The 23,923-nt window shown below is 53.4% G+C and overlaps 1 protein-coding gene and 1 long non-coding RNA gene across 5 annotated transcripts in view; one reads left to right on the top strand and one right to left on the bottom strand.

Moving 5' to 3' along the window:
• Positions 1-1,708: 1,708 nt before the first annotated feature.
• Positions 1,709-4,832, bottom strand: LOC122234945. The gene is made up of 3 exons (XR_006212946.1): positions 4,625-4,832; positions 3,320-3,759; positions 1,709-1,847 (listed from the first exon to the last, which is right to left on the bottom strand). It is a non-coding gene; the product is annotated as an uncharacterized LOC122234945 (long non-coding RNA).
• A 62-nt stretch (positions 4,833-4,894) lies between these two features.
• Positions 4,895-23,923, top strand: part of LOC102954119 (maestro heat-like repeat family member 5) — a 61,572-nt gene continuing 42,543 nt past the window's right edge. For 2 of the 4 annotated variants that reach the window (XM_042973338.1, XM_042973339.1), the window contains exons 1-6: positions 4,895-5,059; positions 15,471-15,649; positions 16,882-17,027; positions 17,740-17,868; positions 22,344-22,503; positions 23,726-23,778. In XM_042973338.1, coding sequence (XP_042829272.1) covers positions 4,926-5,059; positions 15,471-15,649; positions 16,882-17,027; positions 17,740-17,868; positions 22,344-22,503; positions 23,726-23,778 — 801 coding nt within the window. In that variant the 5' untranslated portion in view covers positions 4,895-4,925. Of the gene's footprint in view, positions 5,060-6,673; positions 6,697-8,145; positions 8,282-15,470; positions 15,650-16,881; positions 17,028-17,739; positions 17,869-22,343; positions 22,504-23,725; positions 23,779-23,923 lie in introns of those variants that run through there. The other 2 variants (XM_042973340.1, XM_042973341.1) reach the window with 2 other exon arrangements.

Here is a 23,923-nt window from a genome sequence, read left to right as displayed (position 1 = left end):
TGGGGCTGGTGAGCCGTGAGCTCACCAGAGAAGGGAGAGAACCAAGGAGACTGGCAAGACCAATAGGGACTCTCAGTCCCTTCTCCAGCTGAGAGTCACAGCCCACACGTTCCTTGCCCCACCACCTGGACCACCTCCCTTCTCAGCAGACCCCCCCCAACTGCTGTCTCCCCATCACTAGAGATGGAGATGCCCGCCTCCTTGAGGAAGGGCCGGCCAGGGGGCCAGGCAGAGAGAGCAGCACGTCGGGAGAGGCCCGGGGTGGGGAGAGCCGAGGGGGAGGGGCGAGCAGGCCTTGCTGACCTGCCCGGTGTGGCTCGAACCCCCACATAATCCCCTCTTGTCTCCGCCACTGCCTCTGAGTTATTTTTAAAATCTCATTTTCAGAAAGTGGAGGAGAAAACCCTTCTCCGTTTTTTTCTGTGGAAGATTCAGAGAGGAGTCTGGAAAGAGGAACGGACCCTAGAGGACGGGGGGGGAGGTGGGGGTGGGGGGGGGTGTCCTGGGTCATGCACCCGCAGGGACCCAAGGTGTCTGCGGACCCTGGGCCGACTCCGCCACATGGACCAGAGACAGGGAGCAGGACCCCTCCTGGGGCAGCCTCCACCAAGCACATCTGGCACTTTCACCCATGTGATGGGCACCTATCCCGGGCTGGAGCTCGGCAGGGACACAGGGTCCCTGGGGACCCTCCTGGGGCAGAGGGTCTAGCGAGAGACCATGGCTAGGAACCCACAGGGGGATCCCCAGAACCAGGAGGCTGGGGAGAGACACGAGCCTGGCCAGGGCCATCAGCAAAAGGCATTGGGAGCAGTGACAGGTGATGGGGGACAGGAAGGGTCCCAGCAGGCAGAGGGCTGCATGTGTGGGCAGAGCAGAGTGGGCCTGGTGTGGTGGCAGCACCGACTGACCCCAGGGACCAGGGTCCACAGGGGCCTGTGGGCGGGTCCTCTCACTGGCACCCACAGGAGGCTCAGCGAAGGGGTAACTCCCTGGTCCAAGAAATGCTGGGGCCAGAATTGGAGGCACAGAGTCCAAGGCCCAGAGGAAGGGAAGCCTGGAGTCCCAGCCTGCACTTGAGGCCATTGGAGGCCCGGCTCGCTGGGCTCCGTGGGTTTAAACATCATGGGAGGAGGTCCCAGGTTCAGATGGAGCCATTATGCTCCTGGGGGAGGGTCCTCTGGAGAGAAAATTGTCTGCCTGGCACCTTCTGTCAACACCCCCGCCTCGCAGAGGGGCCCAGCATGAGCTGGCACTCCAAGAGTTGATGTTGAAGCAACCTGAGCAGGGAGGATGAATGCTATGGGAGCCCAGGGAAAGCAGGGGTGGCCTCACAGAGGAGGTGACCTGGGCTGGGGTCTCTGAGGGCAAATAGGAGAGGGCAAGGAGTTTCTTTAGGAAAGCAGGTGTGTGGTGGGGAGGGATTGGGCGTTACAGAAAAAAAATATTCATGACACTTGTTGAAGACCCTGATTTATTCTAGGGAGCACTATCACAGCAGGTGCAGGGACCCGGGCGCTGGGGTTGCACGTGGGAGGGGAAGACTGTCTCCATCAGAACGAAGCAGGGGCCGTGGGACGTCCAGGCACCAGCGGCTATGGGTCGGCGGATGGACAGGAGGAGACGTCCGGGGTGGAGGCGTTCAGGCTGAACCCCCCTGCCAGGATTCTTGCTGAAGCCAGGCCAGGTGGTCAGACCTCCCCTGGAGAGGTGGGGGTGGGGGGCAGGATGAGGAAACCGGTCAGATGTGGAGGGCGGCCAGATGTCGGCAGCGGAGGATGGGAGCTCCCTGCTGAGACTGGAGGGCGCAGGAGGGCGCAGATGGGCCCGGGAGAAGGTTCTGGAGCCTGATCAAGCAGAGAATCTTGTCAAGGGCATTCCAGGGGCCAGGGGAGGGCACTGCACAAAGCCTCAGAGGCGGACCTGGCTGCAGCTGGGAGCAGGGAGGAGGTGGGAGGAGGGGCCTGGGTAGCAGAGCAGGGGCTGGGCTGCCGGCCCCGGGGTGGGCCCAGCAGAAGTGGAGCTGGAGGGAGCCTGTGCAGGGGCGTGGGGGTGGGAGAGAGTTGGCGCTCTCCCACAGCTGCCTGGCCCCCGGTGGGTAGCAACCCTAGGTTGCCCAGCCGCCTGGAATGCCACGGTCCCCTCCCCAGACGCCTTCTGGGCTGGGAGAGCTGCGGGGACGCTGCCTGAGGCCTGCCTGGGCCCGCAGCGCCACCTGCCGGCCGCGTGGGGAGGCACAGGCGGGCGCCTCTTGGGGCCTGCTCCGTACTGTCCACAGGCCTCATCCGCACCCCCAGCTGGAGCTCCGTGGGGGGAGGGGGGGGCCCCCGTGGTTGAACTCGGCTTCACCACTGCCTGCTGGGTGACCTCCAGCCAGGTTCTCACCCTCTCTGAGCTTCATCCCAATCCAGGGGCGTGAGCACGCCCAGCTATGAAAAGCAGGCAGCAGTCTGGGAGCCCACATCCAGCCGCGGCGCTGCTCCCTAATTCCTGACAGGTTCCAGGGGACACAGGCACGTGGCACGGCCCAGCCAGCGGCACTGGACCCCTGACATCTTGCCGTATTCACGGTGAGGGGTGAGGGGAGACGGACAAGGGTCAGATCTCAGCAGGGGACCCTCCCTGTGTCCCCTGGGGCCGAGGTCCAGCCACAGAGGCTCAACTTCTGCCATCTGCCCCGATGTGACGCTTGAATTCCCCAGACATCCAGCCTCCCCCAAACCCTGCCGAGGCGGGAGTGCGCGACCTCTGAAGCAGCTCCTTCAGCTTACCTGAGCCGGACTTGCCGGAAAGTTCTCCCTCAGAAACGAGTTTGCAGAAAACCTGCCTCAGCAGGTTGGCCGGGGGCAACTTAGTCTACAGTGTTGCAGTGACCCCAAAGGCCCACTGGGGCCTTGGGAAGGTCAAGGCCAGAACCTGCAAAGCCCCCAGGGCTCGTACCCTCCTCTGTCCCTTCCCTTCTGCCAGGACCCCTGAGCGGGGGATGGGCGGCCTTAAGGGGGCCCCACTCCCAGCCCCGAGGTCTCACTCTCGGCCCCAATTCCAAGTTCCCGAGTGGAGGGGAGACTGGTCGGGCCATCTTGCCCAATCAGCCTGGCAAGTATCTAAAAAGGAGCTCTCCAAAGGACCCTGCCCGTGGCATCGTTGGTGTCCATGGAGAAAGTATCCCCCCACCCCGCGGCTGATGGTGGCAGTGTTACGGAGTCGCTCAGGTGCTTGGTGGCTCACGGTAGCTAGGCCCGTAGCTGTAGATCACCCCTAGGGCACAGTGAGATCTGGTCCAGTGACCAGGAAGTGATGAGTTTGGGGTATTTATTACCTGTTGTTAATAAAATGCATTTAATTGTGAGCTGCTGTGGCTGTATTCAACAACCAACTCTCGAAATTGCTGCGTATTTAGGAACAGTCACGCAAGCCGTTTTGGGGGTGGCTGGGGCACATCCCCGGCCAAGGCCACCAGCCACAAAGGTGCCCGGGACACAGCCCCGGGGCCTGTGGAGGACAATTCTCCCAGACGGGGCTCTTACAAACACCCAGTCTGGCAGCTTCGCAGAATCGGGCTCAGCAGGGCCCCTCGGTCACGAAGGAGTTTACGGGCCTGGTTCTCAGCGGTCCGCTTCAGGGTGCTGGGGGGGAGGAACTCGAGCTCAGGGCTCCAGGTAAACCCGGATACGTGCCGACCTTTTCCATTTCAGAGCGACCCGAGGCGCAGCTTCCTGTCTGGGCCTCGGAGGGAACCCCAGCTCCCAGCTCCTGGGCCTGCGGGAAGGTTTAAGGCTCCAGGTGACATAGTCAGAAGGGTGCCGGGGACCCAGTGAGGCCCCGATAAACGTAGCACGCTCCCTCCTCACCTGGCCCCTGCCGGCCAGTTTCCTCCCTCCACCTGGTGGGGACCCAAACACCCGGCCCACAGGACCCCAGTTAGACCTGGGGATGCCACCCCCAAAGCCCAGCCTCCGTGCCGCGGGGGCACCTGTCCCGCACCAAGCACCTCTCACGGAAAAGCAGTCTGAACGTCAGAACCAGCTGGGGGAGGGTGGGCATTGTCGCCCTGTTTGAAAGCAGTCACGGCCTCAGAGAAGTCATCCAGCCGGCAGTACCAGAGCTGGAGTTTGAACCCCAGGGGCCAGTGCTGAGGCCCCCGTGGACTCAGGGGTGAGCCCTGGTTGGCTGTCGTCTCTGAGACTCCCCAGCAGGGCCCTGGTCCCGGGCACAGACTGTTCCCAGAACGCAGGGGCTGAGTGCACAGTGTGGCTTCAAGGACCCCTTGAGGGAGATGGTTATGGGGGTGCAGGTCGCTGCCCCAGCAGCAGGTCCTGGCCCACAAGAGCCCCTTACCCCTGCAGCGTCCTGGCTCTTAGCCCTCCACTCACCAGCCCCACCCGCAGGGCCTCCAACAGCCAGATATGGTGACAAGGGGCCATGCTGGGTGTCCCCGGCCAGCCTTCTGGACCACGCTTGCCCTGCAGCCTTGCGACTGGACTGTGGCCCAGTGCGATGGGCGGTCACAAAGAACCCTAATTCTGCCACGTTTCCCCAGTGCAGAGCATGGGTGACTTATCTATTGCTGTGTAACTAATGACCCCAAAACTTAGGGGCTTACAACGCACATTCACTATCTCACCAGTGTCTCGGGTCAGGAATCCAGGATTAGCTGGGTCTTTGGTCTCAGGGTTCCTCACAAGCCGAGGTGTCAGCCGGGGCGGGCTCCGTGGATCTCACAGGGGACAGTTCAGGACCAGAGACAGAAGGGCTGAGCCCAAGGCCACACCAGGAGCACAGATGCACACACATGCACATGCCATGCCCAAGCGCTGGCCCTGGGAAGGTGCCTTGAGCACTGGCGCCATTGTGACCTCAGGGGTGAGGTCAGGGCTGGCTGGGGTGGGGAGGGGGTACCCAGAGATAAGGCTGCCCCGCTGGGCATGAGGACAGAGCTGGAAGCTGGGGCCTGTGGGTTCTCCGAACTGCACCCCAACATGGACGAGCAGAATTCGGAAAAGTCACACAGCCACGCCTCGGCCGATAGGACGTCATCAGCCGTGTCCCAGAACCCCAGGTCAGCGCAGCACCAGGCTGGGACATGTAGGAGGGGACGTGTCCCCAGAAGGGACACTCTATGTCCTGCTTTCCCGCAGGTGCCCCGGCCCCTCCATCTTTCGGGACAGTGCTTCCCTGCGGGGCAGCAAGGGGCACCCCGGGGGGCATCTGGCGCTGAGCCCCAGGCCTTGAGCCAAGAAAAGAGGGGTCCCTACAGCTAGGAGCAGCCGGGGAGAGGGTAGGATAGGGACTGAGCCCCCCTGGCAGCTCCTGACTTGGTGGAGAGGAGGATGGGAGGGGGGATATTGGATCCAAGTGCTGGCTTTGCCATCGCCCTGCGGGGTGGTGGTTGATAGCTTGTGGGGACCAGAGGTGTGGCTGGAAGCGTGTCACTGTCCCCGTCCACACGTGCCTGCTGCATGAGTGAACGCAGGGACCGACGGACTGTCCGCCTGCTTCCCTGAGCCTCGGCTTCTTATCCACACAGTGGACGGTGGTACAACAGCCAGCGTCCCGGCAAAGACAAGGCGCGTCCTAGGGAAGGCTCCTCCCGGCCTCCAGGCGGGTGCTCCGGGGCGGCTCCACCTCCCGTGCCCGGGGCCCGGCGGGCTCCCTCCCCTGCCTCCCCAGACCCCGGGGTGCCCTCCTTGGGCGCCCTGGGCGCCCAGGCCATCCCTGGGCGGGTTCCCGAGCAGGAGTCCTGCGTGCGATGCCCGTGGTGGGAAGCTGTTCCAGAAGGAGCAGCTTTGTGCTTGTTTGGAACTCACTTACTTTTGTGTGCGCGCAGTCGTTTCCACGTGTGTGTTGTCAGGCCTGTCTTCTCCTCTGCCGCATCTTGGATCTCTTCTAAGGCGAGAAAACGCTCCCCTCTGCAGCTGTTTGCCTGACTACGCTTCTGTCGCCTTCTGTATTTAAAAATATATTCCACTTTGGCCGTCACAGGGTGAGGATGCCGTTTCAGGACAAGATACGGGCCAAGTGCTTGTGGGTGACACGAGCCGTCCGGGTGCGGAGGGGCGCCGGGGACTCCAGCCCTTCATGAGACGCCCCCAGAAGTGGCACCAGCCGGCCTCGGTCTGAAAGGCCACACTTTCTGGGAGTGGCAGGGAAGCGGTTGGTTTTCTGGCCGGTGGTAGGAAGAAGGGGTCGTCCAGGAAGGTTCAAGTGTGCGCTGAGCTCTGCTGGCCACGGTCCCCAGGCTGCAGGCTTCAGGCTCGGTCTGGGTCTGAACCAGTGTCATTCTGCAGAGGCTGCGTGTGCGGGGACAGGTCACTGAACCTCTCTGTGTCTCGGCACCTCTTGGGGTTGGCGTATGCGGCCGGCACGGATGTGATGGGGGGGGGGGGGGCGGAGGGGCGGAGGTGAGGTGACCAGGGGGCGCCCACCCCTCCCCAGCAGGATGTCACGTGCAGCGGGGCGGGTGGCCATCCCCCCAGAATGTCTCACTTACCCACCACTCCGTCCTTCGGCTACCCCACACCCTCGCACCAGGCACCTGTCAGACACCTGCACCCCAGCGGTCTCCCTGTCCCCAGCCGGCACGGCACCCGGCTTCCTGTCCACCCGTCGCCTCTCCCCCAGGACACAAGCTCTCCAAGGGAAGGGGTTTCCGTGTGTCCTGTTCAGACGAACCCCCAGGCCCTGCAGCATCTCCTGGTATGCAGTAAGCACGTAATAAATCCTCCCTGAAGGAACGAGGCTGCCCCCGGGGAGGGCTTGGGAACCGTGAAGGTGGCCAGCCACTGCAGGCCGAGGGCCTCACCCCGTCTCTGTCCCCGGCACCTCGGAAAATGCTTTCATCCTGAGGATGGGCTGGCTGCGTCCCGTGTCACCCACACTCCGACGTGCAGAAATGCAACATCTCTGGCAGCCCCAGGAGTGTCCCCTGAGTGGCCACCTGGCTCCCAGAGGCAGATGGCGGGGAGGGGGCATGGCTATGGGGTGGAGTGACCATGAATGCCCTCTGGGAAGGCGGCTGGAGGAGGCCGGGCTGCCGGGAACAGCCCCAGGAGGACGGGAGGAGGAGGAAGCCACTGTGTGGGGAAGGCCCTCCCGGCAGCCCGCCCTCGGACTCAGCCTCTCATTCATTCGTTCAGTGGACCTTCAAGGACAGCCTTCCCTGGGACATGCTGGGGACCCAAGAACGGCCAGTGCATCCCCAGGGACACTGGGGAAGGGGAAGGGCCAGGGGTTAGTCAGCAGTAAGGGAGGCACCCCCACCCCGGGATGTTCTCTGCAAGCCAAGAAGGCTGAAGGGGGGCATCTGTGCCTTGCCCTGAAGGGGACGGGATAGAGGAGGAGGAGGAAGGAGGCAGGAAGGACACATGCTCCGGGCAATGGGCCCAGGGTCCTGCGGAGCTGGGGGCTGTCACAGGGCTTCTCCAGAAATCAGGGTGGGCCTGACCACAAATGTTACTGAGAACCTGTTGAGGTACCAGGCCCTGCTCCACGCATTAGGGGATAGATTTGGAGACAAGACGTAAAGATCCCTGCCCTGGTGGCTACATTCCCGTGGGGGAAACAGTCAATACGCCACCCGTGTAATACAGTAAATTATATAATGTTACAAGGTTAAAAGTGACGTGGAAGAAAGTTGAGAGGGTAGGGGGTAGAGAGGGCAGGGTGAAGGGTACATTGCAATTTTAAATAAGTTCCTCAAGGGGGTAACAACTGAGCTGGGACTCAAGGGAGGTGAGAAACTGACCCAAGCAGCTACCTGGAGGAAGGATGTTCCCCAGACTGAAGGGACGGCCAGTGTAAAGGTCCTGGGGTAGAAACGTGCCTGGTGGTTTAAGGAGCAGTGGGAGCTCACTGTGACCGGGGTGGAGTAAAGCAGAAAGAAATGAGATGGGAGAGGGGGCGAAATCATTTTTGTTCTTAGAGATCTTACTTTCTTTTTTACTGCGCTATAATTCATGCACAGTAAGATTCACCGTCCTCAGTGGGTCGCTTTGCAAGTTTTGACAAAGTCACACAGACGTGAAACCACCACCACACGCAAGAGAGGAAACAGCTTTGCCTCCCCAGAATCCACCATGACCCTTAGGCAGCCAAGCCTCCTCCAGCTTCCCATCCCCGGAAACCACTAAGCTGTGTTCTGTTTAGTTGGACCTTCTTCAGGAAGTCATAAGAAGGGGACAATACAGTGCGCAGCTCTCAGGGGCCGGTCCCTGTCACATGGCAGGATGCAGTCAAGACCCACCCGTGTTGTTTCTCAGCAGTTCATTCCTTTCTGTGGCCGGTGAGTTTTTCCGCGGATGTAATACAGTTTCTTTAGGCTCTCACCAGGCAGAGGACGTGCATTTCTTCTGGCTGGGGCTGTGACAGGTAGCCCCGTGAGAAACATTCGTGTACAGCTTTTGTGTGAAAGGGAGTTGTTATTTTATCGGAGTGAATGCCTGGGAGTGGGGCAGCAGAGTGCGCGGGGAACCTCCTAAGAAAACACCAAGCTCCCCTCTCCACGGGGCCGTGCAGTTTTCGTCCTCACCAGCACTGCACGAAAGGGCCAGTTACCCCCCAACCTCACCAGCACTTGGAATTTTCAGGCCTTTTTCCCCCAGTCTTAGCCATTCGAGTAGACGTGTAGCAACATTCCCCTTTGACTTGTTTCCCTCATGAGGAATGACGTCGAGCACCTGTCATGTGGATCTCCTTGGGTGGGGTGTCTATTCAGATCTTTTGTCTGTATTTCATCAGATGGCTTGCGCTGGGGTTTGAGGTTTTGTTTCGTGAGTTACGTGTATGTAGTCCGGATATGGATCTTTATCGGATACGTGATTTGCAAATCTTCCCCCCAAATCCACGGCTTCCCTTTTTGGTTTTTTCTAGATGTCTTTCAAAACGAAGTTCTTACTTTGGACGACATCCAATTTAACGTTCATTTTTTTTTTTTTTCTTTTATGGATGGTGCTTTTGGAGGCACACCTAAGAAATCTTTGTCTAGCCCAAGATCACAAAGCTTTTCTCCTGTATTTTCTGCTAGAAGTTTGGAACTCCGGGTTTTAATGTTAGGTCTACGATCTAGAGTTCATTTTCGTACACAGTGTGAAGTATAGGGTGGGGCCCATTTTTTGCATGTGTATATCCAATCATTGCACGCCATGTGTCGAATACACTTCTTAATTGAATTACTTTTGCGCCTTTATCAAAAATCAGTTGGCTTTGTACGTGTGAGTCTTTTTCTGGCCTCTGTTTTGCATTGACTATTTAGATAAATTTAGACAAAATTGCATCTTCACGGTATTGAGTCTGCTTTTTTGGTTTTTTTTTTTAATGTTTTTATTTATTTTTGAGACAGAGAGAGACAGAGCATGAGCAGGGGAGAGGCAGAGAGAGGGGGGACACAGAATCCGGAGCGGGCTCCAGGCCCTGAGCTGTCAGCACAGAGCCCGACGCGGGACTCAAACCCATGAACCACGAGATCATGACCTGAGCCAAAGTCAGTCGCTGGACTGACTGAGCCACCCAGGCGCACCCGCCCCCCCCCCCATTGAGTCTTCTGATCCATGAATATGGTGTATCTCTCCACTTATTAAAGTCTTCTTGATTTCTTTTATTGCTATTTTATATTTTACAGCCCACAAACCTTGCAATTATTTGTTACCTAAATATCTCATGTCTTTAATGCTACTATATATGGTAACTTTTTTTAACTTTATTTATTTACTTAGAGAGAGAGAGATAATGAGAATGAGTGGGGGAGGGACAGAAAGAGAGAGTGAGAGAGAGAATTCCAAGTAGGCTCCACCCTGCCAGGGAAGAGCCCTATGAGGGGCTCGATCCCATGAACTGTGAGACCCTGACCTGAGCCAAGATCAGGAGTCAGACACTTAACCAACTGAGCTACCTATACAGCACCTTTTTAATTACAATTCCGAACTGCTTATTGCTAGTGTAGAGAAATATGACTGATTTTTGTACATTGACTTTATTTTTGCAAATTTCCTAAAGTCCCGGGTCAGTTTTGGTGGTTTTTTTATAGAGTCTTTGGAATTTTCTAATTAGGTGATCACATCCTCTATAAGTAGAGATCATTTGTTTCTTCCTCTGCAGTCTGTACACTCTTCATTTCTTTTCTTACCTGTTTGTATGGACTAAGCCCTCGGTACCCTGTCAAATAGAAGTGGTAAGAACAGACACCCTTTCCTCATTCCCAATTATGTGGGGAAAACATTCAGTCTTTCACCATTAAGTATGACATTAACTATAGGATTCGTGTAGGTATTCTTTATTGGGTTGAGGAAGTTCCTTTAATTCCTATTTTTCTTGGGAATGGATGTTGAATTTTCTCAAACGCTTTCTCTGCGTCTGTTGAGATGATAATATGGTTTTCTCCTTTCATCTACCAATATTGGGAGTTACATTGATTTTCAAATGTTCAACAAGCTTTGCATGCGCAGGATAAGGCCCACTTGGTCATGGTAGATGAATGAGTGTGTCCATATATTTTGGATTTTTACGTGAAGAAAGTTTGCAGGGCCTTTATTCGGTTTGGGTATCGGGATATTAAGGCTCACCTCACTGAATGAGTTAAGAAGTATTCTCTCATCTTTAATTTTCTGAAAGAGTTTTATAGTATTGGTATCATTTCTTCCCTAAATGCTTGGTAGAGTTTAAGAGTAAAGCCATCGGGGCCTAAAGTTTTCCTTGTGGGAAAACGTTCAACTACAAATTCAATGTTTATAATAGATGGGCTATTTTGGTTATTTAGTTCTTCTTGATTGAGCTTCGGCATTTAGTCCTTTTATGACGAAGGAATTCATCCATTTCAGCTGGGTTGTCAAATTTATTGGCATGAAGTTGTTCATAATACTCCCTCATTGTCCTTTTAATGTCTGTAGGATCTTTAATGGTGTATCTGTTCTTAATCTTGATATTAATAATTTGTGTCTTCTTTCTTTTTGCCCTAATAAAGCCTGCTGGAGGTTTATCAAATATATTCACTCCTCTTTTCAAAGACCCAACTGTAGGTTTTACTGATTTTCTCTATTGCTTTTCTGTTTTCTACTTCATTGATTTTTGCTATTTTATTATTTTCTTTCTTTGGGTTTAATCTTCCCTTTTTTCCCTAGTTTTTTAGGTGGAAACTTAGGTCACTGATTTCAGACCCCTATTCTTCTCTAATACTATAAATTTTCATGATGTAAATTTCCCTCAAAGTACTGCTTTAGCTGCACCCCATGCATTTTTATATGTTGTGTTTTCACTTTCATTCAGTTCAAAGTAGTTTTTACTTTGTTTCAGTTTCTTCTTGACCTAAGCAGTATTTACAATTGTTACTTAGTTTCAAAATACTTGGGAATTTCCCATACATCTTTCTGCTATTGATTTCTAATTTAATTTTATTGTGGCCAAAGAGTATGCTTTGTTTGATCTGAATCCTTCTAAACTTATTGAGACTGTTTTATGGCCCAGAATATGATCTATCTTGGTAGGTGTTCCACATGCACTCGAAAAGAATACTTGTTCTTCTGCTTTCAGATGGAGAGTTTTGTAAATGCCAATTAGATCACATTAGCTAAGAGTATTGTCCAACTCTTTTATATCTTTAATGATTTTCTGTCTTCTTGCTCTATCAATTATTGACAGAGGGGTGGTGAAATCTTCAACTATGATTCTACTATCCTTCAACTATTTCTCCTTTCAGTTCTATCTCTTTTGCTTTATGTATTTTGAAGTTCTGTTATTAGGTGCATGAACAATTAAAATTGCCAAGTCATCTTGATGAACAACCCCTTTGTCATTATGAACTGATTCTTTTATTTTCTTTTTTTTATTTGAGAGAGGGAGAGAGAGAGAGTGAGAGTGAGAGCGCATGTGCATGAGCAAGGCAGGGGCAGAGGGAGAGAGAGAATGTCAAGCAAGTTCCAAGCTCAGCATCCAGCCCAATGTAGGGCTGGATCCCATGACCTTAGAATCATGACCTGAGCTAAAATCAAGAGTCGGATGCTTAACCGACAGAGCCAGCCAGGTGCCCCTGAGGTGATTCTCTTTATCCATGGCTATATTATTATATACTTTAAAATATACTGTGTCTGATATTAATATAGCCACTCCAGTTTTATTCAGATTGTTATTAGTGTGGTTTCTCTTTTTCCATCCTTTATTTTTCATTGATTTGTGTCTATTATATTTCAAGTGTATTTCTTATAGGCAGCATATACTTGGGTCTTGATTTTTTATTCAACTTGACCGTCTCCGCTATTTGATTTAGATATTTAAACCATTTGCATTTAATGTGATTATTGATATGATTTCATTTTAATCTACTGTCTTGCAATTTGTTTTTGCTTTGTTTCTTCTCTTCTTTGCTCTATTTTTCCTCTTCTGCCTTCATTTGCATTAACTGAGTATTTTTTATGATTCCATTCTATGTCTTTTGTTGGCTTATTACTACATATATTTTGGTTTACTCTCTCTTTGATTTTTTTAGTGATTGCTTTCGTGCTTATAGTTTACAATTTTACAATATCTCAGTCTACCTTTAAGTGATAATGTGCCACTCAGCGTATAAGAATCTTACAACATTTTATTTCCATTTCCCTCTCCTGGCCTTTATGGTATTGTTGACATGTATTTTACTTCTAAATTTGTTATAGGCCCCACAAGGCGTTATTATTTTTACTTTGAACTTGAACAATAAGAAAGAATATTTTATACTCACTTACATATTTACCCTTTCCACTTTTTTTTTTTTGGTCCATATTTCCATCTGGTATTATTTTCCTTCTGTCTGAAACACATCCTTAAACATTTCTTATGGCACAGGTCTGCTGGTTATAAATTCTTTCAGTTTTAGCGCATATGATAAAGGCTTGGTTTTACCATCCGTTGTTAAAATGTTTTTCTCTGACTAGCTTGCCAGGTTTGTTTCTCTTAGTGCTTTGAAATGTTGTTCCATGTCTCCTGGCTTGCGTTGTTTCTGACTAGAACCACACTCTTGCTCGTATCTTTATACCTTTGCATATAATGCATCCTTTATATCTGGCTTTCTTTCTTAAGATTTTCTCTTAGCATTGGTTTTAGGCAATTATATTTCAATGCCATTTGGTATGGTTTTCTTTATGTTTGTTTCAGTTGAGGTTCATTGTGTTTTCTGGATCTGTGGGATTTTTAGTTTTTATTAATTTGGAAACTTCAGATATTATTTCTTCAAATATTGTTTTCTGTCTCCCTTTCTTCTCCTACGAGGACTCATGTTACACACGCACGCCATGGCTTTTGAGGTTGTTCTACAACTCACTGAAGCTCTGTTCCATTTTTTCCAGTCTTTTTTTCTATTTCTGTTTCATTTTTAGATAGTTGCTGGTGCAGTGTCTTCAAGTTCACTACTCTTTGTTTCTACTGTGTCTAATCTGCTATTAAACTCATCCAGTGTATTCTTAACCTCAAACATTGTATTCTTCATCTTGCTTATGTTTTCCATATCTCTCCTTAGCATGCTTATGTTTTAATCTACCATGTTGAACATGTGTAATATTGTTACAATAACATTTGATGTCCTTGTCTACTAATTCTATCATTTGTGTCATTTCTGTGTTGCTTTTGGTAAATTAATTTTTTTCTCCTACTTAGGGGTCATACTTTCTTGCTGCCATGCATGCCTGGTAGTTTTTTATTCAATGTCAGGCATTGTGAACTTTACCTTGTTGGATGCTGGATATTTCTGTGCTTTTCAAATATTCCTGAGTTTTGTTCTAGAACACAATTCATTTAAAAACAATTTGGTCTCTTTGAGGCTTGCTTTTAAGCTTTGTTAGGCAGCACCAAAGCATTCTTGTCTAAGGATGATTGTTTTTTCCTTCATCACCAAGATAATACCACTCGGAGTACCCTGCCCAGTGCCCTATGAATTACGAAGTTTTCCACTGTGGCTGTTAAAAAAAAAAAGGAATTATTCTCAGCCTGTGTGAGCTCTGAGGAGTATTTCCTCTGCTCCTGTTGGTGGCCCTTTTCCCACATACACTAACCAGCACTCAGAGGAAGACTTGGGGTGGGGGGGAGTCTTCAAACCTCCAGTGCTCACTTTCTCTCACTGTGCAGTTGTCTCCTAGTACTCTTCCCTGCAAACACAAGCCACTTTGGCCTCCCCAAACTTCCACTTCCATTTTCTCCACTCGAGTGGCCCACGGAGCTTCCTGGGCTCCCTCATCCTGCAAATTAGAAACTTCCAGACAGCAAGTTGTGACGATTTGGGGGCCGACCCTGCAGATTTTCCACCTCTCTGGAATACTTATCTTGCACTTCTTGTTGCCTAATGTCTGATATTAGTGGGTTTGTATATGTTTTTCCAATTTTTTGAGTTGTTCAAGGCAGGAGGGGGCATCTGGTTTCTGTTGCTCTATCTTGAAGGGCAGTACGGGTGTCGTATTTACCATCTTCAGGACTTTGAGCTTTTTGCTGAGTGCAATGGGGAACCACAAGAGGGTTTTGAGCTACATGATCTGACATACGTTTCTCACATAGTAGAATAAATTAATGGGTACATGTTAAGAGATGAACCACCTTCTAATATATCATGAATGTACCCTTTGAATTTGTTGACAGTCTGTTGTCTTGCTCACCGCTACATCCTCAGTGGGTAGAAAGAACGTGACTTGCCTGTGGTCGGTATTTGGGAACCAGGAACTGAGAGTGAAAGAGAAATGGGATCCCAGAGCAGGTGGAGCAGAGACCCACTCCTGCCATGAGGGTCCAAGAGGAAGTCGTGAGACAAACAGCTTGGGCACCACCCCCAAAATGAAGGATACCTCCTTTTTTGGCCCTTCTGGCAATGAGTACAATCTGAGGGAATCCTGTCCCCACATTTGCAAAAGAAGAGAAGGGAAAAAGGAAGTAGGAAGGAACCAGCTTCAAGGGGTCGATGTCCTTCCTTGCCCATGCCACATGTTTTTTTCTCAGTATCTCTGTCATGCAAACATAATTGTTCTCAAGCACCAGGAGGTGGGGGGAGGTCTGGAGCACAGACGGTGTTGTAGTCCAGCACATCTTCATGGCTCCTGTTCCCACCTGCCCTGTAGCCCTTGGACCCCCACCAGAGACCCCCTCGGTGATATCTGGGTAGCCAGGACAGTCTTGTGTGTGACCCTGAGAAGACTGGCTCCCCAAGTCAGTGCAAGAGCTAGAGTTGGGGATGCCATACCCTGAGCCCTCCAGGTCCTGTCAGCCACATCTGTGCCACCAGCACTTGCTGGGAAGTCAGGCCTCTCCAGACCCACAGTAAATGCTGCCTACTTAACAGCATCCCTGAGGCTTTCAGACCCTTTCCCTACTCCCAGGGTTTAGCCAATCCATTGAACAGAAGGTAGACACGTGCAAGGATGTTGCCAAGCCTGATCCTGACCAACATGGCTCTCAGTGTCTACTGGGCTTGCATTCATGAATGCACATGAGGATGCCTACATACATCCTGGACCTCTTTTCCATTTCAGAACGTCCTCCCATGTCTCCAAATCCATGGAGTTGTCTCACCTGAAGGTACCTCAGGACCCTTCCTGCAAAGACAGACAGGGATACCCAACCACCATCATGCTCTGCAAGTCACAGAGCAGCCAGGCTGCCGTGGGGCCCAAGGAGCACAACATGTTCATGGAAGAAGCCTACAGTGCGGGTGATCACCAGCCCTGGGACTCCACCAGGGCAGGAGATGGGGTGGTCAGGTTCCAGCAGACCCTATCATGTCCCTGCACCAAAAATGTTAGGGATGAGGGCCAGAGGGAATCCATCCACCCAGGGACCTTGGGGATGTCAAGGATCTTGTGGACATAATGAGACCTTCAGGAGAGAGCTCTACACACCCTCCTTGGCCTCTTCATACCTCCTCAAGCTCCATCCTAAGCCCAAAACTTCCCTCCCTCACACCTCACCTTCCATTTTTCTCCCACACCATTTCACACCTTAGGACCTCAGCTTAGGCCTGATCCTTTCACAAGAATGCTTCTCCCTTCATTCAAAGGGTAACATGACTTCATCGTTCTAGGCAAAGTTAAATTGCCACCTCCTCCAAGTGGCCAGTCCTAAATGCCCTCCATCTTTTTGGGGATGTATTATCCTTGCCCTCTCTGTGTGCCCAGGGCCTTTTATACAACTACATAACCAGAGTCCACTGATATTGAGTAGGGTTCCCATGGGCTGGGGGCTCCTTCAGAACTGAGCTGGGTCCTGACTCCTCCTTGAGCCCACACACACAGTCCTATGACCACACAGAGTGAACAACATTGAATGTTGAATGACAACATGGAAGGTGAGGGAGTTAAGGGATGAATAGATGGAGTGGTGGAGGGGTGGGTGGGTGGGTGGGTGGATGGGTGATGGGTGGATGGATAAGCTTATGAATGGATTAGTGGATAGACAAGTGGATAGATGAATTTGTGATCAGATGGGTGATGGATGGATAGATGGATATATTTACTAATGCATGGACTGGTAGGTGAGTGTAAAGATGGACAGACAGGTGGATGAATTGATGGACAAATAGGCATATGGATGAATGTGTGGGTGGATGGACAGATGAATTGATGGACAGGTAGATGATAGATGAATGAATAAGTGGATGGATGAAAAAGTGGTTGAATCAATGAATGGATGGAAATATGTATAGGTGTATAAGGGTGTGAAAACCTGCCTGTCTTCCTGCTTCTTATCCTATCTCAAACTCCAGGAGGACTCTTTGGACAGTCAAGAGGCCCAGGAATTCCCAATATATTCAGTTCTTCAGTCTTCATTTTCAAGTCACTCTTTCCCATTCCCAGCCCTACCACTTCCCTGCCTATGTATTCCAGCTAGCACAGTGTAACCTCCCCACAGCCTATCCACCCTCACACCTTTTTCCATCTCCTTTAGCCGTTTGCTTCAAGATGCTCCAGGACCTGAATGGTTCAGACCCTCGAGGCCTGAAGTACATCATTAAGAAGATCAAGAACATGGCTCACGAGGCCCCCAACCTGGTGCTGGAAACTATCCATGACTACTTTGTGAACAACCCAGAGGTGGGAGCTGCTTGAGCCATTAGAGGGAATGCATGGAAGCAGAGGGAGGGCTGGACCCCAAGGCAGGTTCAAATCTTGGCTCTTTGGTACAGCTGCTTGATTTGGGGCAAGTCAGTCTCCTCATATCTCTAATGGCTTGAGCAGGGAGGGAAGAAGGTGGACCATGTGTTGACCACCCTCAGAATAGTCTCATGATGTAGATATTATGACCCCCATAGATGAGGAAACAGGCTTAGGAAAGGAAAGTGATTTGCCTAAAGTCACAGAGAAATTAAGTAGCAGAGATGGATGAATGGATGGATGGTTGGCTGGCTGGATGGGTGGGTGGATAGATGGATGGATGGGTGGGTTTGTAGTCGGCAGATAGATGGATGGGTAATTAGGGGGAAGATCTGATTGAGTTTTAACAAATGAGTGAATGAATGAATGAACAGACTTTAGAGGTGGAATGCTTTTAAAATCCCATAACTGTTCTTGAGATAGAGACAAACTTTTATTTGTCTGTCTCTGCAGAACCTCGTTCGAGGCCTGCCTATAGTGTGTGTTCACTAAATACTTATCAGATGAATGGCCAAGTGCATCCACTGTGACCCTCTCCCTTTGGCCTCCTCAGCCCCCTCGGCACCCCCACACCCAGGCTTTCCCTGGTGGCCACTCCCTGTGTGACCGGACCCCACCTGTCTCTGAGCCTCTGCCCACTCTGCCCCCACAGATGTCCTGCCGGCACAAGTTCTGGCTGCTCCAGGCCCTGGAGGCAGCCATCGAAGCCAGCGACTCCCTGGAGGAGGCCTGGGAGAAGACGTTCATGAAGCTGGCCCTGGAGAACATGACTAAGTCCACGGTGGGCCTCCCTTGCCAGCAGATAGGCCACTTCTGGGAATGCAAGCTGCTGTCCCCAGCCCCCAAATAATAATGGAGATGTCCCGGCCTGTGGTTGACTAAGTGATTTCTGTCCATTTTCATTTTCTTAACACCAGTCCCTTCAGAGGGACAAACTCAGGCACCCATTTTACAGTTGAGAAAAGTGAGATTTGGAGAGCTCATGGCCTGAGTCTAAGGGCCCATAAGTGGAAGAACCAAATGTCAGCTGCCCCTTAGCACCCCTTCCTGGCAGCCCCCACCCTGGGGTGGGCTCTGGGACCACCCCTCCACCACCGGTTTCACGATTCCCATGGCTGCCCATCCCCCCACCAACCTCTGGGAGGCCTCCCGCAAGGAGGCCTACCCGTACTCCAGGCGTAACACAGCCTCCACGACCACCTCCTGAGTCTTGCCTGGTGGACACTTCCGGGTTTGGTTCTGAACCGCGCCTACCCCAGGATGTTGCCCAGGGACCTGGCCCAGGCCTGCCCACTGCCTCGGCTGGCTTCGACTCCAGAGACTTGAGGGCCGGTGGCTCTCAGACAGACCAGCCCAGGGTTGCCCACAGTGGACTAGTCAGCAAATTAGTGACTAGTCACCAAGGCCCATCACCACGTTCCAAGCCTCGGCACTCCACGGGGTGGGAAAGGTATAATTTAACACTCCCACCAGGTATTTATGACCCCCGTTTACGGAAGGAGGGACCGAGGCTCAGGCAGTAATATGAGATGGTAAATGGCCGTCTCCGTGCTCCCAACAAAGAAGTCTTCCTTCCTGGTGTGGGCAGCAGACAGAGGCAGGGAATGAAGTTCAAAGCCACTGTATTCTCTTCCCAAAAGAATTTTAATTCTAAATTCGGACTCTAAATTCTTTATTAAATTTTTTCAATGTTTATTTATTTTTGAGAGAGAGACAGAGAGACAGAGTGCAAGCGGGGGAGGGGCAGAGAGCGAGGGAGACACAGAATCTGAAACAGGCTCCAGGCTCTGAGCTGTCGGCACAGAGCCCCACGCGGGGCTCAAACTCACGGACCGCGAGATCATGACCTGAGCCGAAGCCGGATGCTTAACCCACTGAGCCCAGGGGTCCCTGTGATTTCTTTTTAACCTGAGTCGTCGTGTGAAGTGTGTTACCTGTGTATAGTTTACAAACCAGTAATAATAGAGGGGGGGAGGCAGCGGTGACCCAGGCTTTGGGACACACAGGGCCCACCGGTGTCTGGGTGGTGGCCTGACCCAGCCTCCCTGGGGGTGGACAAGAGCGCCTCTGAGGCAGGTCCGCGGCAGGGCCCTTCGGCACTTCCTGCTTCTATACACACAGCGGCCCACCGCCAGCTCTCCAGCGCGGGCCAGTGCGGGCCCCCCTGTAGGTGCCAGGACGTGGTCCAGGACTCACAGAGGAGCACAGGCACATCATCCCCTGGGTCCCAGCCAGCCGAGCGCGTCTGGGCGTCCAAAGCCCAGTCTGGGACCCCCGCAGCCCATCCCCACCGGGGACGGTGTCTCCGGTCCCCCAAGCCTTCCTCCTTCCTGGCTTGATCTCTTGCTTTGGGACACACATCCACCAGCAGCTTCTTGAGAAAGTGTGCGTTTGGGAAGTGCAGTGTCGAGACCACGCGTTTCTGGAAATCTCTCCCTTCTGTTTCGCCCCGGACTCTGCATTGGAGACCGTGGACAGAAACATCTGACATGAAGTCAGGAAGGCCAGGGTGGAGCCAGTGGCCACCAGGGAGGTTGGTCTGACGCACGTGCTCACCTGGATCAGCTTGGACTTCAGGCCACGTTGACCACAAACGGCCACACCGTGTTGCGTTTTTCCCAGAATGAGGCTGATGCTGCTGAGCTCCGACCTGGCGACCGGCACAGCGACCTATCCTGTGTAGACCAACGTTATTTTTCCTACACCAATCATACTTCTTTCAAAACAGCTTCTGCGGGGTTTTCCTACACCAATCATACTTCTTCCAAAACTCCTGCGGGGTTTGGCCTCGTAAGCTCTTTCTTCCAGCTCCAGGCACATCTCGGTTTCCTCCTGAATCTGTGTCTCCTGGATTGGAATTCCTAAAGGCCCCAAATAAACTGCTGGTTTGCTCTGACGCTCAGTTCCTTCCTGCTCGACAAGGTCATTGTCATGCTGGCAGTGGTGCCCTGTGGTCCCCCCACTGCCTCTGGTGCAACCATAGAGACTCCAAAGTCATTGCGGACATGAGACCTTTACCCGCACGCAGCCTTCTGCAGAGTCCTCCGTGCGTCTGCCCGCCCCGCGGTTCCCCGAGGTGCGCCTGGCTCTGGGTCTCTCCGTGGCCACTGTGCGCTCTGGCCCCGCCCCCCACGGTCTGGCTGGCTGTTTGGGACCTTTGCTTCTGGAAAAGTTCTCACTTATTTCACTGACAGTATCGTCCGTCCCCCGCGTTGCTCTGCCCCAAGGCTTCAGGGACGCACAGGTGCGGGGTGCTCAGTCCTCCCTAATACTTTCATCTGGTGTCTCCTCCACCAGCTCTCTGTCCTCCGTTCGGCTCTCTGAGGACGCGCTGTCTTCCAGACCTTCTGTGGAGTCCCCAGCTCTGCCCCGTGCCTTCAACTGTCCCACGATCTTGATTTTGGGCCCAGAATGTTCACTTTCATATCATGCTGTTTTATTGTGGATACAATACCTGCTTTGATCTCTCGGGATATTAAAGAGACAGCTTTGCTGGAAGTTTTCATCTCTCCGTTTGGCCTGTGTTTCCTCCCGGTAGCAGTTTTCCGGGTTTCGTCGGGTGTGTGGGGATGGTAATCATCTCCAGCGTGGCTGTCTGCCCGTGGTTAGCGGTGATAGGGAGCTCTGAATGCACCGGCGGGTGCCAGGATTTGGGGTCCACTGTAGAGTCACCAGGGAGCCCACGGCTGCCCACCACCCGTGCCAGAGCCTCTGTGGCTTTCGTCGTGGGCTGCCCAGATTTCCCAGAGAAGACTCCAGCACCGTGCCCGGCCCGGAGGTGTGAGGCCCAGGGGCAGTGCTGTGGATGGCCCTGGCCTCCCGTCCCAGACCCGCGCCTGCCCCCTCTGGAGACCGAGCCTCTGGAGACAAACTCCTCTGGGTGTGCAGCGGGCACAGCATCTGGGCGCCTGACGCCTTCTTGAATCGCTGCACCCTCCCCCGGCACCCTGGTCGCAGAGGTCTGGTACACGTGCCCTGCGGAGTCCCCCCCACCCATGGGCAGACCTGGCCAGGTGACACTGGGCTTGCCCGATGCTGCCTACTGCTCACCGATTACTGTCATTCATTTGCTCTCCAGCTTCCAGAATGTGGCTGCTGTTGAACTTCTTAGAGCATGTCCTTGGGGGGGGCGGGGGGGTTGCCTGGGTGTCTCAGTTGGTTAAGCTTCCGACTCTAGATTTCGGCTCAAGTCACGAGCTCATAGTTCATGGGCTCGAGCCCCGCGTCGGGCTCTGGGCTGACGGCCTAGAGCCTGCTTGGGATTCTGTGTCTCTGCCCCTCCCCCACTCGACCTCATGCAATCTCTCTCTCTCTCTCAAAACAAATAAGTAAACTTTAAAAAAAACTCCTAAATGTGGCCTAGTCAAGGTGTTTTTTTGAAAGGGCAAAAGCAGTTTCAATCCACCCTCTTAATGAGAAGCCCTCATACCCACACTTTGAGTAAATTATAAACGACAGAATGATCTCACATGATGATTGAAACAGCATCGCAGGGCACACAGGGAGGGACCCGAGACCTCTTAGCTTTTAGACGCCACCAGACGCAGGGCAGACCCCTGGCCCCCACCCGGCGGTGGTCCTGTGACAACACCTCCCGTCTCACACCGGCAGCCGTGGACAGCACCTGATGGTTCCCACTAAACCTCGGAGAAAAGAGGAACCCAGATTAGAGCAGCATCAAAAGACATACCAAAATTTTGTTGAGAAAGGCCCCAGGTGTGGGGACACAGAGCGGGCTCCCCTGTGCCCGAGGCCACCGCCCCACTAGCTGGTGGTAAGTAGGCAGGACTGCCAGCTGGGCCTCTTCCCGAGCGGCTGACCCTGAGCCCTCAGGCCCGAGAGGCAGAAACCGTGGCTCTGAATTCACCCGGATGGGTCATCAAAGGAGGTGACACTGTCCGGAGGGGACAGTTGACTGGAGCCTGCAGGACCCACGTCCCACATGGGGACCTCGGGGCCCGCTCCAAAAAGGACTAGATCTGGATGGACAAGGTGGGCGGGAGCGGTGCTCCAGGCTCAGAAGCAGGAAGCACAGCGGGCTTCTGGAACTATCCCAGGACCAGGGGTGCTGAGGGTCCCAGGAAGCTCAGCCCCGGGATAGAAGCTCAGCTGGCGTATGCTGGGCCACCTTGGTCTGTTTTCTATCCAAAATGTGGGCTGACCACAGCGGCCCTGCCGACCGAACCAGACCTCATCCATGAAAAGCCAAAGCTTTGTCTAAGTGCCCACTCCTCCTTCTTGCCCCCTGCCCTCCAGGAGCTGGAAGAGGTGTACCAGGACGCGGCCAGCAATGTGCTGCTGGCCATCTGTAGGCACTCGTGGCGGGTGGTGGCCCAGCACCTGGAGACCGAGGTCCTGACAGGCGTCTTCCCGCACCGCAGCCTGCTCTACGTGATGGGCATCCTGACCTCTAACGGTATGTCCTGCCCTAGAGGCCTGAGGCACCCCCCAGCCTCGCCTTGGCCACCTTCTGCCCCCAGGCCCCGAGGGTGGCGTCATAGAGAAGGATCCAGAAGGGGTCAACTGTGTTGACCTGCGGGGCACACGTAGGGCCAGGCATCGGCTGCACAACATGTCTGTGCCAGAGGAACGGGATGTGGCCCCAGCCCCCCCCACAGCCCCCTCGCCATGGCCAGCCAGGGCCGCATCAAGGCTCCCAGGAAAGGAGACCACCAGCCCGCCAGCTGGTCCCCATTGGCCCGTGGTCCTGCTGTCAGCATTTCTACAATGGCCTGGACAGAAGCAGGACAGGGCAAGGAGGCTCCAGGAGGTGGCCCAGGATGGGCGTGAGGCCAGCACTGCCATAGGGTCCTGGTCCTCTGTCACCACAACAGGCGGGTGCCCCTGCTCACTAGCAGAAGAGGAACCAAGCTCACAGAGGCAGTGTGGTGGGCCTGAAGGCCCGGAACAGCATGTCACAGGCCTGTGATGTCCAGGTCCCCGGGCTTCAACAGCAGCCACTGGCTCTGAGTTGTGGGAAGGGTCGCCCTGGACAGTGGGGTCTCTGAGGACCCTGGGGGAGGCCCTATAGGGAAGGGTCTTGCCAGGAGAGAGTTTAGCATAATGCAAAGCAACCAACTGAGCACCTGCCCTGTGCCAGGCTCCCTGCACTCAGGAGCTCACAGCCCCCGGAGGGAGGCAAACACCAGCTGTCACTGAGGCACACTCGTCCACTCACAGTGTGAGCGGAGTATGCTGCTGCCCTGAGACCCCCAGGCCACCCCCAAGGCAGCCCTCCCTCCGAGGTTGAATTTCCAAAGTTCCATAAAAGCTTTCCGTTCTCACAACGCACCCCTCTCCGGGCTTTATTTTCCCACCCTTGAGGGGATTCTGGCACATTCCAAATGGCCACGCCTGGAGGGAACCCTCCATTCACCATTGGTGAGCCGGGGGCCCCAAGAGGCAACAAGGCCAACCTGAGGACACAAGGCCAGGGTGGCAGGGCCACAAGTCCAGCCCAGCTCTCCAGACCCTGCACCCAGTTCACTGCCCTCCACGAAGCCAGGACAAGCAGAGGCAGGACAATGTCACCCTGGCTCAGTCCAGTATCTGAGGGATGGGGGAGAAGGAGCCCGAGATCCAGCCCCAGCGTGGACGTCAGACGTGGCCTCCAGCGACGTGGCCCTTCTCTCCCACAGAGTCAATCTTCCAGAAGGGAGAGAAGGCATGCTGGGAAAAGCAGCTGGCCCAGGTAGGGGGGAGCCCGGCCACTGGGGCCTTCTGAGGGACGCTGGGGGCAACAGGGGAGCAGGGCACCTGCTCTCCCTGGGAGGTGGGTGGGGGGTAGGGAGGAGTCCCACTGTCACAGATGAGCAAACAGGCTTAGAGGGGACTAC

This window comes from Panthera tigris, chromosome F2 (assembly GCF_018350195.1).
Source record: "Panthera tigris isolate Pti1 chromosome F2, P.tigris_Pti1_mat1.1, whole genome shotgun sequence".
NCBI lineage: Eukaryota > Metazoa > Chordata > Mammalia > Carnivora > Felidae > Panthera > Panthera tigris.
The sequence above is the reverse complement of the archived record's forward strand: the minus strand, read 5'-3'. Positions and strand labels throughout refer to the sequence as shown.